Source organism: Erithacus rubecula (genome assembly GCF_903797595.1).
Source record: "Erithacus rubecula genome assembly, chromosome: 3".
Classification (NCBI taxonomy): Eukaryota; Metazoa; Chordata; class Aves; order Passeriformes; family Muscicapidae; genus Erithacus; species Erithacus rubecula.
The window spans coordinates 44469674-44482258 of NC_136689.1; the positions used below are offsets into that span (position 1 = coordinate 44469674).

The window sequence follows — 12585 nt, forward strand, 5'->3', positions numbered from 1 at the left end:
TTAGCACATGCAAGGGAGAATATCTGGTTCCCCCACATGTTCACATAATGGAGACAATGGCATGTGACAGTAACAGATTCTTCCATATCTTGTAAGCACCCTTAAAAAATCTGAGTACCTTCCTGGAAGAAGTGTACCTGACAATTTAGATGACTTTTTATGCATTGGTGATTGGATTGAACTGGTGACCACTTATGAACAAATCTGGTTACTTCTGCTGTTATGCTCTGCAAATGATCTTCATATCTGTGGAGCTAAGACACTAAAATAACTGGGGGAAAAAAAAACCACAAGTCCCTGATTTTGCACCAGATGCTGCTCTTTGCAGTGGCATATAACTCAATATTTCTGATTGAATTTCTGAGTAGGAGAGAATTCTGCCCCAAGATTGTTGTTTATCCATTGATGCCGTTTTTCAGCATGACAAGAATTCAAGGAGGCATCGAAGTTTGAAGACATGGCTGAGCACTCATTAAATTCTCAGGATCATTGTGTTTTGGTTACTAGGATATTTACTTGTGAAACATGTGGTGTATATGGAGTGTTATCTCTAAATACATGTATTGTATGTGTTAGTTACTTTCTAGTTGACTCGGAGGGCAAAATTGTGACTCAGCAGGAAGGAACGTTCCGCAGTAACTGCATGGACTGCCTGGATCGGACTAATGTGATCCAGAGCTTGTTAGCACGCAGGTCTCTCCAGGCCCAGCTTCAGGTAAATGTTTTACTCTTCTTTGACAAGCTGGAAGAGGAGAGAGGCTTTCATTTGGAATGGAAGTGTAGTTTGAATGCTCCAGTAAGATCTTGCATAGTGGAGTTACTGTACTGCTTACTTGATCTGCATTGATTAGACTCAAGTTTGATAAATACAGCTTTTTCTGAAAGCAAATCCTAATTTTTCTATCAAACTCCTAGCAAGCCTCCATGTGCTTTTTATTCCAGAGACTAGGTGTTCTGCATGTGGGACAGAGAATTGAAGAGCAGGCAGACTTTGAGAAAATCTACAAAAATGGTAGGCTGTTTATAGAGTTCAAACAATGACTTTTTTCTGAAGAGAGTATATAACTTCCTTAATATTTCTTATTGTTTTCCTATTCACAGCATGGGCTGATAATGCTAATGCTTGTGCCAAACAATATGCTGGAACTGGTGCCTTAAAGACCGACTACACCAGGCAAGTCAGCCTTTCTTGTAAGGGCATTCTGAGTTTTTGAGCACTTTTGGGATTTCAAGCCCTCATATCTGAGAAGGTTATTGATTTGGGGCTTAGGCTATAAATGAGCTTTTTGCAATGGTTCAGTTGGTAAAAAGTCAGACTGAAATCTTCAGATTCTTTGCTGTGTTTATAGGAAAGTAAAGGCTGTCTGGAAATGGAAACCTGTGCAGTGTGCCATGAAGATACACATTTATATTGTCTGATGGAAAGAAGTGTCACTTTATTTTCCAATTTTGTTACAAGTATGTGTGGTAATAGTGCAGAGGTGGCACTAAGTAAATGTATTCCTGTGCAGGTGTTAATTTAATGTACACATCTGGACAATGACAGAATGTAAATCTGAAATTACAGTCCTAAATTTATACATCTATTTTAAACATTTTGCACAATTTCTTTTTGCAGAACTGGGAAGAGAACTCAATGGGGCTTAATAATGGATGGCTGGAACTCATTAATACGTTACTACAAAAACAACTTTTCTGATGGATTTAGACAAGTAAGTTAAGCTCTTAACTATGGGAAAATGTATTTGATAAACATTGCTGTCCATTCTAACTCATGCCCTCCCTTTGTCTTTCAGGATGCAATTGATCTTTTTCTTGGAAATTATTCTGTGGATGAAGTAGAACCTGCTAGTCCTTTACATGTCAAGAAAGATTGGAAGTTCCTAGCTGTGAGTATGGAGATGTTCTGATAAGAGAAACACAAACATTCAGTCACTGGCTTCATTATGCCTGAGTAGGACTTGGCTGTCAGTCATGAAGCATCCCTGTAATCTGGTAATGTTTCCATGATACCTGCTTATAGGATTAAACCCAGACTGTTCCCTTGACAGAAAATTGAGTGTCCTTGAGGTATTGGAAAAACTGGTACTTGCTTTTTTTAAAATCTGCTTCACCAGGTGGAAGGGGGAAAATTCTGCTAGTCACTATCAATGACTGTTTCCTTCTGCAGAAAAAACTTGTGGAGGTCCTTTCTCATACTTCATGCAGAAGCATAGACTGTAGCACAAACCCCCCACTCTTTTCATTTGTTTTCACCCTTCCCTTTCTATTTCAAAATGGGATTTGGGAACAAAATGGGTTTAACTGGTCTTTTTTTTTTTTTTTTTAACAAAGCATAAACCTCAACCTCCTTTTTAGTGCACTGGAGGTGTATTTCAATTCTAAACATAGTTACTGAACACAGTCTTCCAAATTTTGGAGCTATCCAAACTTTTTTTTGTACCTGAAGCAAAGCAAGAGTCAATAGCTTTACAGTACAAGCCATCTTAAAGGAAATTCAGGAACATATGTACTGCTGTATCAAGTGATTATTCTGTTTCTCTCTCCTCAGTTGCCTATTATTATGGTCGTTGCTTTCTCCATGTGCATTATTTGTTTGCTAATGGCTGGTAAGTCACTACTAAGTTTAGTTTTATTCAGCTGGTTTGTTTCTCTATGAACTTAGTGTAAATAGTTACCAGTAACTGTTCAGTATAGAATAGCTTCTCAGTCATTCTAAAAGGTGCTTGAACATCTGGAGATTGAGGTTTAGCACTGTATCATTAATGAGGAAAAAACTGAGATGCTGTAAAAAATAATCTTAAAACTTATGTAGAAGTCAATTAAGGGACAGTTAATTATTCCTAAATTTAGATGCACCTTTTAGACCTGTAGCTTTATTGTAGGCTGAATGAAGCCCCAAAGGAATCCTGTCTAATTTTGGGCAGAAAGACAGTTCAGAACTGTCAGATACAGGCATAAGCCTGGTTCTGATGGATTTCCCTTTAATATAAATCTGTGTTGGGAGTGATGAAGGCTTTTGCCTTCTGCTTTTGCCCTAAATTTTCTAACATTACTGCCAGTAGAGTTCTTGACTGACTTGCACAGATTTCTATTCAATGTGTTCCAAGAACTGTGTGGCAAGTACAAATTTTCCAAGGTAGGGAAACAAAAAGATCTGTGAAAGAATTCTGATTTCATTTGACGACAGATCTGAGGAAGAGCTTGAAATATTTGCATTTGTCCTAAAGTAAAGCTGTCTGCTAATTGGAGATAATGAGCTAAAAGGTTTATCTGACTGTCCTTCTCAGGTGATACATGGACTGAGACGCTGGCCTATGTGCTTTTCTGGGGAAGTGCCAGCTTTGGAACTTTTGCTATCATTCTTTACAACGGCAAGGATTTTGTAGATGCACCCAAGCTGGTCCAGAAGGAGAAGATGGACTGAATTTGTGTGTGTGGAAAGCGGCTTGGTACTGAGGATTCTTCAAGCCACTCTTGGAGTCTCTACTGACCTGCTTTCCACACCAAAAAATGCTCTTATGAACATTCTTCCTTGGCAATGGAGGGGGGGGGTCAGGGATAAGGAAATTGTGTCCTGTGGTGGTGGTAGCTTTCAACTGAGACCTGACTTGACAGTCTTAGTTGCAATGGTCTTTGGAATATTGCATTAGTGGACAGGGCTCCAGTCTTACTGGCGTAATGCAAAGGCAAAAGCCAGCTTTTTGGTGTCTGGAATGTTTTGGAGCTTAAGTAGACTGCTTAAGCTCATGCTCCACCTGGGTTGTTGCAGCTGGTTTCTTGGTCTTGACAGGAGAGAGTTCTGATGCTGTTAGTGTCTCAAAATACCCAAATGTTGAAGCATTAATAATGGAACATCTGATAGTGGTCTCTGAACAAATCTGGTGGCATACAAATAAAAAGTCTAGGTCCAGACTTCCAGCTGGATTACATTTGTTGTGATAAAGTCTATGTTAAGGAGTCCTTTGTGCATATTCATGTGTGGATTCTTTTCACTAAATATGAAAGATTTTTGAATCCTTATGCTATTCTAAAATGAGGTTTTTGTCCTGTCTTGTTTATCTAGAACTGATGCAATATTCTGCTAATCATTGTTTGGGTGAAAGGGCAGTGTAATTGGATGTTCCTGAAGTTGCAAGTGTCTTGCACTGTTTCAACACTACAGTCTCCATATGAAAATCCAGTAGTTAGTGAGTTAAAATGTAGAATTTTCTTTCTGAGGATGTAAACAAAATCAAAGAATGTAAAAGTCATTTGCAGTGTTTATTCAACCTTCCTTATGCTAAAGTTCCAAAGTACTTCATTACTTTAAGAATGGGTCGCAACATAAAAGATAAATGCCATATTGTTTTTCTAATCAGCTGCTTCTGTCCTTGGTTATGTTGAAATAATTTGTGAAAGAAGGAATAACAGCCTGAGGAGAAAGCAGTAAGTCTAAATTCGGTATTTCTGCTTGGGAGCAGCCGCTTGTTTTTCATGCATGATGCTGTAACACACTCTTTTAAGAAAAAAAAAAAGGAGAAAAAAAAAAGCTGCAGACTAATTTGTGCTGGTTAATGTGTGTCTTTAAATTTAGTGCTTCCAAGCTGTATAAAAATAAGGACCAATTTTAAAGAATTTTGTCACTTATATGGTTTGTTCAAAACCAGTCATGGAACTTGCTTAAGGCGCTGTGCATTGTTTAATATTTTCTGTAAGTACAGCTGTATATTCAGATTGCGAGTATAAAATTTAATGGGGGGAAGGGACAAACATGTAGAATACTACTAGGACTAGCACAGGTGTCACTTGAAGCTAGAACACAAAACACTGATGCTCCAGTGTTCCTTTGTGTTATGACTGAAAATATGTACAGATTCTTCCTTTTTTTTTTTTTTTTTTCATTTGCAACTGTTCATTTTAACCTGGAATGTTTCTGGAGGCCTCTCTGGGTTTTGTATAAACATAACCTGTTCATGAGCACTAGTACTTGCAAAGTATCTGTTTGCTTCTAGATGCTGTAATGGAAAAATTACCAGTTCGTGGCTAACTGGAGAATCCTCCTAACTTAAAATTTTCAAAAGTGAATTCCCTCAAGGGCACAAAATACAAGAACATCATAGACTCAATATTTGAAAGCAGTGGTTCTGGTGGCTCGTTGGCAGGTGGAGTTTGAAACTTGGCTCAGTTTTCTTGCAGTCTAAGTTGTTGCATCTTTGGTGAAGAACTTGTTGCAGCAAAGACCAAACTTGAATTGCTAATATAAAGGTTTGTAAGACGTAGAATAATGTAGGTTTTAGAAGTTGGAAGGCACCTGTGTTTCAGTGCTTTGCAAAGAGTCTGTATTTCTAAAATTACAAATGGTGTACTACTCCTAAATGACAATAAAATGTTCAACTTTTCTAGATGTACTGTCTGCAGTGCATTTTGTGCTTTGGAGCAAACTGTTCCCAAATTGTTCCTTAGGTGCTGTTTCACGCCTGAAGGATGCTTCAGTTTTGTGTGCGCTCATTGCAGGTGGGGATTATTCAAACGGTGATGATCTCACCAAGTGCCTGATGTCAGTCTGCACTGTGTGATGTTCTGCTCCTCTCAGCCAAGGCTGGATCTCTCTCTGGAGCTACTGTGGCTGGAGTGTTCCAGTGCTGCAACCCCGGTGTCACTTCTGCTCAGGACCAATGGCTCTTTGCCTCTTTCCCCACAATGGTGCTTCAATGTCTTATTGACCATACTAATAGGTGGGAATTCAAGGTGTCTTCTTCCTTTCTTTTACCTTCACTAGGTGAAGAGACTGACACAGAGAGAAAATTGTTGCTATTACAGCTCTGGATCCTTAAGCTGTAGCTTTTTTCACAATAAATTAGTGCTTTACAGGTTCTAGGCCTTGAATTTTTTCCTATTTGTAAAACTCAAAGCAGGTTTAAAATGAAGTAGTCTATTTTTTTCTCTTTTCTAAAATTTATTTTTAATTAAGGAAGGCAAGCTGGTAGTTGTAAAACCTTACACAAGCCTTCACAGACCAAACCCCCCTCACTTCTATCTACATCTCCTTTCCACCATGCCCATCCGTTTTTTTCCCCCATCCCTCTTTTCCATCCTTCATCCTCACCTTTCCCCCATCTCCTTTTCCCCGCCCTCTCCCCCAGGGGCGGGACCAGGTCCTGCCGGCGCTCGCCGTGGGTCCCCCGGGCCGCTAGGGGGCACTGTCGCAGCCGCATCTTGGCGCGCGCGGCCCGGCGCGGCCTGAACGAGAGGCGCCTCCGCCGCACCGCGCTCGGGGCTCTCCTGCCCTCTCCTCCCCTCTCCTCCTCGCCCGGGGCCGCCCGCCTGCCGCCATGAAGCTCGTCAGGTGAGCGGGTGGGCGCGGATGGGGGCGGATGGAGGCGGATTGCCCGCGCCCGGCCGCGGCAGCTGCGGCGGGCGAGCGCGCGCCCTCGGGGCCGGCCCGCGCTCTCCCCCCACCCCGGGCGGGAGCGGGAGCGGCCCGGGATGAGCTCGGCCCGGGATGCGCTGTGCCGCGCTCCCGTCCCGGGGCCTGCGCGGGTCGCTCGACAAAGCCTCCCTAACCTTTTTGGAGAGAACCCCCACTGGACTGGGTTAGCTTTGCCTTCCCAGGATTGTAACAATTTTTAAAATGGTTCCTTCTTTGTACGATAATGGCCGTTTCGCTTGGAAGTGGATGTGTATCCGGCAGTGTTTCCCTCAAGCGTCCCGGCTCCCGGTGGCTGGGCACGACATGGACTGTCACTGAACGTCCTCAGCACATCCGTGAGCGCTGTCTGGGTGCTCAGGATGCGGAACTGATTGGTGCTGCCTGTCGAACACGTACGGCTGTATGTGGAAGCGAACGGGTTTGAGTTTTTTTAAATGCGTTTTTAATTCCCAGGTTTCTAATGAAGCTAAGCCATGAGACTGTGACCATTGAGCTGAAAAATGGGACGCAGGTGCATGGAACGATCACAGGTACGGCACGATGCAGCAAAATATTCCCCGTTGCCTTTCGGCAGACAATTGGCAGCCGCGGCTTGAATGAGTTTTTTGTCCTGTGCTCCCTCTTGCGGGGACCTGCACAGGAAAATGAAGGAGACGGGCTTTGTAATTCATTTTGTAAGCGCGAGGTGTGTTTGTGTTAAAGAGTGTCTGGGTATTGTCGGTGGTTGCAGGGAACCTGCAAGTGGGGTCTGTGATCAGCTAGCTCTCGATTGGAAACCACGAAAGTACTTGGGAATTTCATTGGGTCAGGGATTACCTTTGATGTGTAGTAGTGGGCGAGTGGTTACAGAGTTCTTTGCTTTAAAGGTTCTGCTGGGAGCTGTAAATTTGCTGTAGCACTGGGAACCTCTGAGCCCAACCGCAGCTTTGCCTGCAGACAGGCTCGGGGGGAAGGAAACAAGCTCTTCCAAATCTTGCTTAGTAGTCTCTCAGAATTTTAGTAGCACAGTCGCAGAGTCAGGAAATGGTTTGAGTTGGAAGGGACATTAAAAACCATCCAGTTCTAACCCTCCACCATGCAGAGGAACACCTTCCACTAGACCAAGTTGCTCCAAGCCCTATCCAGCCTGGCCTAGAACACTGCCAGGGATAGGGCATCCGCAGATTCTCTGGGCAACCTGTTCCAGCTGATGTGGTCTTAAATTGGTTAAATTTTGCGTGTAGGTGGGTCTAATCTAAAAAATAAAGTTAATTATTTCTGTTGAGCATGTATTTTCTTAAGGCAAATCTAGATGGAAGTGCATATTTGCATATGTTCGATTTCATGAGAGGCAGGTTTGAAAATGCAGAGCTGGGTGTGGGATCAGAGCAAAGAGGAATCCTGGCCGAGAGAATCTTCTCCCCTGCTGCTGCCAGAGGTCTGTCCTGTTGGTTCATGGGAGTTCCTGATTACCAGGTGCTTCTTTGTACCACTGAGCTGAAAATTGCAGGAAATTCTGTAGATTTCGTTATGTGGTTCTCAGGTGTTAAAGCATGTGCAAGCTGTTTTATTTGCTCTAATAACCTCAGTGAGGGACATTGCTCGGAGAGTTCCTGTGAGCTGTACTTAGAGACAGCAGGTATGATGTTGGTGGAGGGTGTTGTGTTTAACGAGGCAAACCCTCGCAGCTGAGCTGAGGAAGCTGCTGCATCTCCCTTCCCAAACTCACCCCCCGCAGCTTTCAGAAGCTCTTCTGCCCAGGCGCTCTTGACAAAAAAAAAAGATTCAACTCTTGTTAAGGTTGAATTTTATTCCAGAGGATTGCTGAGATGCTTTTTTGGCCAATAGCAATCTGTGGGGATTTGGCAGAGTTCAAAACTGGTATTATTTTGCAGCCAGGTCCATCAGCTTTGATTAGAGCTGAGTGAGCCACCTCGGTGCCCGATTGCAGCACGCTCGGCTGAACCCAGCCAGATGGGAAGCAAACACACGGCTGGGCTCCTGACCTCGCTGCTCTTTCAGGCTTAATTGTCGAGCAAAGCCTCTCTCATTTTCTGCTAAGAATCTGTAAAATATTCCACAATCTCCTCTTCCTCCTGGCACCAGGGCAGAAGCAGGGATAAAGGGACAGGTTTTGTGTAATGCCCCTCACACCAAACAAGAGAGTGGGTTGGGTGTAAAATCTAGAGGGAGGGGGAGAGGACAGAAAAATAATATCACTGTCATTTTGATCTTCATAGCTGGATATGAGATCCCACCTAAAGCTTTGGATATGCAAAATAAAAACTTAAAACTTCTGGGTTGTTTGGTTTTTTGGGGTTTTTTTGGTTTGTTTTTTTTGGTTTTTTTTGGTTTTTTTTTATTTGTTGCTTCTCACAGCTGTTACATAGTACATGCATCCAAGTGGGATGTTTTGTCCAGTTTGGGATTATATTAATACGGCATACTGTGCACAGTACTGATTCCATAAAATTCTTATGTACTGGCTGTTCTCAGAGTTCTCATAGTTTCTCAGTTTTGGTTGTTCCTAGCAGTTGGATATTTTATGTACTTTCATAGAAAATTCACTCTAGTGTTGAATGTATTTTATCAGAAGATGAATGTTGCTTTTGTGGTTGGATTTTCCTAAGGCTTATAGAAAAAGGAAATTATCCAGGTTATTTTTCCTCCTCCAAGGTTTGTTTTACTTCTTTTTAAAGAATTAAAAACTAGTATTAGCCTTCTGTAATAAGCAGTAGTTTATTTGTTGTTCAGAGGAGTTATTTTAACCATTTACAAAGCAGCTATTGCAAGGACCTGGATAAAGATCTCTAACCATGAGGAGCTAAAGGTCCCTCATGGTAACTAGCATAATTCAAGAGAGAAAAGATATGTAGTTTCATTCTGTGACAGGCTGAAGTAGTAATTCATGAGTGGTAGAAGGAGGTGTTGATAAACAGGATAAATCTCATTTCATGTGCATATTTAAAAACAGGCAACGAGAGATCTCATCCCTGAAACCAGGCTTGTGTTGTTTCAGGAGTGGATGTCAGTATGAACACACATCTCAAAGCAGTGAAAATGACACTGAAGAACAGAGAGCCCGTGCAGCTGGAGACACTGAGCATTAGAGGGAACAACATCCGCTACTTCATTCTGCCCGACAGTTTGCCTCTGGATACTTTGCTAGTGGATGTTGAACCAAAAGTCAAATCCAAGAAAAGAGAAGCAGGTGAGTTTGTGCTTTCCTACTCTGTGTTTGTTCTGCCTTTGTGTGCATTTTAGTACTGTGAGTCTGAAGGTATCTCATTTGAGTGAACATCTGCATTTGGCATCAAATTCTTTCATTGGTGAGGGTTTGACATGGCACTGGCTCAGTCTGTCTTGTCCACCTCCTTAGCATCTGCTGAGCTTCATTCACATGAAGTTGTGTTTCAGCTTTTTGTGCATCAATTTTTAAAAATGTAAATGTTTATCAGCTTGAATAAGTCTTAACCTGAGTCTTCCAGTTGGCACCCAATGAGATTTACACTTCCTCTTCTCCAGATGTCTGTTTCCCCAGTTTGTATGGGGAGCTTCACGCCGATAATAAGTACAGGACAGTATCTCAAATGGTGTTGAATGGTTCACTGAAATTTGGTGGGGGATAAAAATGGTATCCATGAATTTGAGAGATTTGAGAACCTGAGGGAATCATGGCTGTATTCCAGTGAGCACGTCTCCAGCTTTGGCTTCCAGTAGTGTTCCAGTCTCTGCTCTTCTGCTCTGCCTGGAACATTTTTTTTCAAAGTGTTGCTCCTTTTTCTTAGAAGCCTAACAGTATAGGCAGTAACTCAAGTTTATTCCACACTGTTAAAGATGAGTCTCCAGCAAACACCAGGAAATCAGCAGCAGTAGTATATGTTTTGCCCACTAGTTAAATCTGTGTGTTTTTAAAACAGTGAGCTGTAAGTGAAAGCTAATTGTGCTCTAAAATCATGTTGCACCATTTCTCTTGTAATTAGTGTTGAAGTATGTGGGTGTGCAGGATGTTCTGCATTGGTGAAGAACCTCAGCTGTGCAGCACCAAGTGCCAGCTGCAGCTGCTGCCTTGATAGGTAATAAGGATAAAGCTCCCAAAGGGGTTTTGCTCCTCCAAGTTAATCAAAAACAATCCAACTACACAGAAATTAGTATGGCTGCATTGCTTTTTCCTGAACCTCCTGACATGCTGTGAACAAGAACATCCCCTGGTTTCAGCTTTGGGGAAAGCTGCCATGATAGCTCCAGTTTCCTTCATTCGATGCTCCCTGCATCCACAGTGTGCAGAAGTGGTCTCAGACCAAAGCTGTGCTGTGCTTTGCCTTAATCCATAAATGCCCTTTGGCTTCAGAAGTGTAAGACCCTTGATCTGTCCTTGGCAAGTGGTCAGGAAAAAGGGCAGGATGCTGGCTGGGGTGTGTGTGCCTTGTGTCCAAGCATGCTGGTGCTTGGTGAGCACAGCTACCTGCTGATGTTGTCGTCCTCCAGCTGGGGTTGATTCCATGGATTTTACAGGGTCAGTGTATTTACCAGCAATGTAATGACACTTTGATTATGTCAAATCTGTCCTGTGTCTCTGTTCCTTCTGTCTTTTCTGCATTTCTAACCTACATCCCAGAATAATTGCCACAGCCTGCTCCTTGAGTGTGGGTGCCAGTGGTTGTCTCTTAGAGAGCCACCTGCTTCTGCAGAATTTTCAGTATCTTTTTGAGCCCTGCACTCAGAAACACGTTTGGAATGAAACAATAATCTAAAGTTTGCAGAGTGTCATTGCAACCTGGTGGATCACATTTCTTTGGGAGAGATGCAAAGGCACTTTATCACTTTATGGATCACACTTTCATCATCACACATGGATCAGACCTTCAGCAATTGCTTGTGGCCTGCACTATCGTGTGATTCTGTCTTCCCTTTACAATTAAATAGCAGTAATTAAACCTGGGAGTACACAGTCAAGACCTTTGCCTTAGAATCATATCTGCAATTGGCAGAGGCATCACTGAGACCAGTAGGTTCTGTTGGATGCTGGAATCCTTTCAAACTGCTGATCTTCCACATGGTGCCTGAGACAGGATGGGTTTGGGAATCTCACAGCATGTCAAAATTTGCATTTCTCTCTAAAAAAGTGGACTCTATGTATATAGAAAAAAGAGAAATTCTGGTTTGCTGTCAGATTACTCAGTTATTTGGGAGCAGCGAGCTCTTTTATACCCTTGTTTTCTGTAGTGAAGCCAAGGACAGGCAGTAGTCTGTGGAAGTTGTATACTGGAAGAACTAACACGAAAGATGAAAATATTTCCTAAGACTTACTGAGCATTAACAAATTTAATACCTAACTTAATGTCTTATTACAGGGAAGCAGTGTGGTGATTATGCTCAGTACAGAATGTTTTAATCAAAATGAAAGTATTCCTGGGTCTGACTAGATTTACCCTTTTTCTTTTACCTGCCAAGTTGCTGGAAGAGGCCGTGGAAGAGGCCGTGGCAGAGGCCGAGGTCGTGGAAGAGGAAGAGGAGGCCCAAGACGATAACTTCTCATCATACAACCCTTACCAAATTCTGGGCAATTTCAGCTATTTTTTGTACAGGTCTTGTTTATGGTATCCATTTTTAATAAACTGAAATATGAAAGGGTGTCTCTGCTTTGTTAGCAAAGCCTGGGGAAGGAGGCAGATGTGTCCTGTTTCTAGGGGTGTTGCAGACTACACGGATCTTGGTCGACACTGTCAAGATTTTGCCCACCCCTGAAGGTTGTACAATTGTTCTTGCTTTTTGCCCCAGAACAAGAGACTTATGTTGTGCTTTAACAATGTTTGAAATTAATCCCTCTTTTCTAAGGCACTTGCCTTCTTCTAATGGTTCCGTAGTTAAGACACTGTATTAAGAACCCCTGTCCCATGTGTGTCTCTAATACTGTTCTTCACAGTGACCTTTTTTTAAAGTTCATAGATATAATTTTAATGTTTTCTATTACATGAAGCTTGCAATTTAAACATGTTGCTTTCTTTATAAAACATTTACACAAGGAAATTAACCAGGTCCAATGGAACTGCTGGATTGTTACATCTGATGATTAAAGAATACCTGGATATGAACTTTGTCAAAGCTAATTACATGGCATACTTTTGTTCGGGTGGGGCTCGTAAAGCAGCTTTATCACAGATACCTTCCAGGGTACTTAAAGTACATCCCTA

At 42.3% G+C, this 12585-nt stretch overlaps 2 protein-coding genes across 2 annotated transcripts in view; both read left to right on the top strand.

The window, feature by feature from the left end:
• Nucleotides 1-5386, top strand: part of SACM1L (SAC1 like phosphatidylinositide phosphatase) — a 30804-nt gene extending 25418 nt beyond the window's left edge. The window contains exons 14-20 of the mRNA XM_079300291.1: nt 577-715; nt 943-1012; nt 1102-1174; nt 1619-1712; nt 1797-1889; nt 2552-2609; nt 3291-5386. Coding sequence (XP_079156417.1) covers nt 577-715; nt 943-1012; nt 1102-1174; nt 1619-1712; nt 1797-1889; nt 2552-2609; nt 3291-3427 — 664 coding nt within the window. The 3' untranslated portion in view covers nt 3428-5386. The remainder of the gene's footprint in view (nt 1-576; nt 716-942; nt 1013-1101; nt 1175-1618; nt 1713-1796; nt 1890-2551; nt 2610-3290) is intronic.
• Nucleotides 5387-6181: 795 nt separating this feature from the next.
• Nucleotides 6182-12486, top strand: SNRPD1 (small nuclear ribonucleoprotein D1 polypeptide). The gene is made up of 4 exons (XM_079302700.1): nt 6182-6328; nt 6866-6942; nt 9411-9602; nt 11846-12486. Exons 1-4 carry the CDS (start codon nt 6315-6317, stop codon nt 11920-11922), a joined length of 360 nt encoding a protein of 119 aa, XP_079158826.1. The 5' UTR covers nt 6182-6314; the 3' UTR covers nt 11923-12486.
• The last annotated feature ends 99 nt before the right edge of the window (nt 12487-12585 follow it).

Excerpts from the sequence above, each read along its gene's own strand:
- SNRPD1 (XM_079302700.1), top strand. Across the intron at positions 6,943-9,410 it reads GGTGCATGGAACGATCACAG|GAGTGGATGTCAGTATGAAC; the intron begins GTACGGCACGAT and ends GTGTTGTTTCAG. Across the intron at positions 9,603-11,845 it reads ATCCAAGAAAAGAGAAGCAG|TTGCTGGAAGAGGCCGTGGA; the intron begins GTGAGTTTGTGC and ends TTACCTGCCAAG.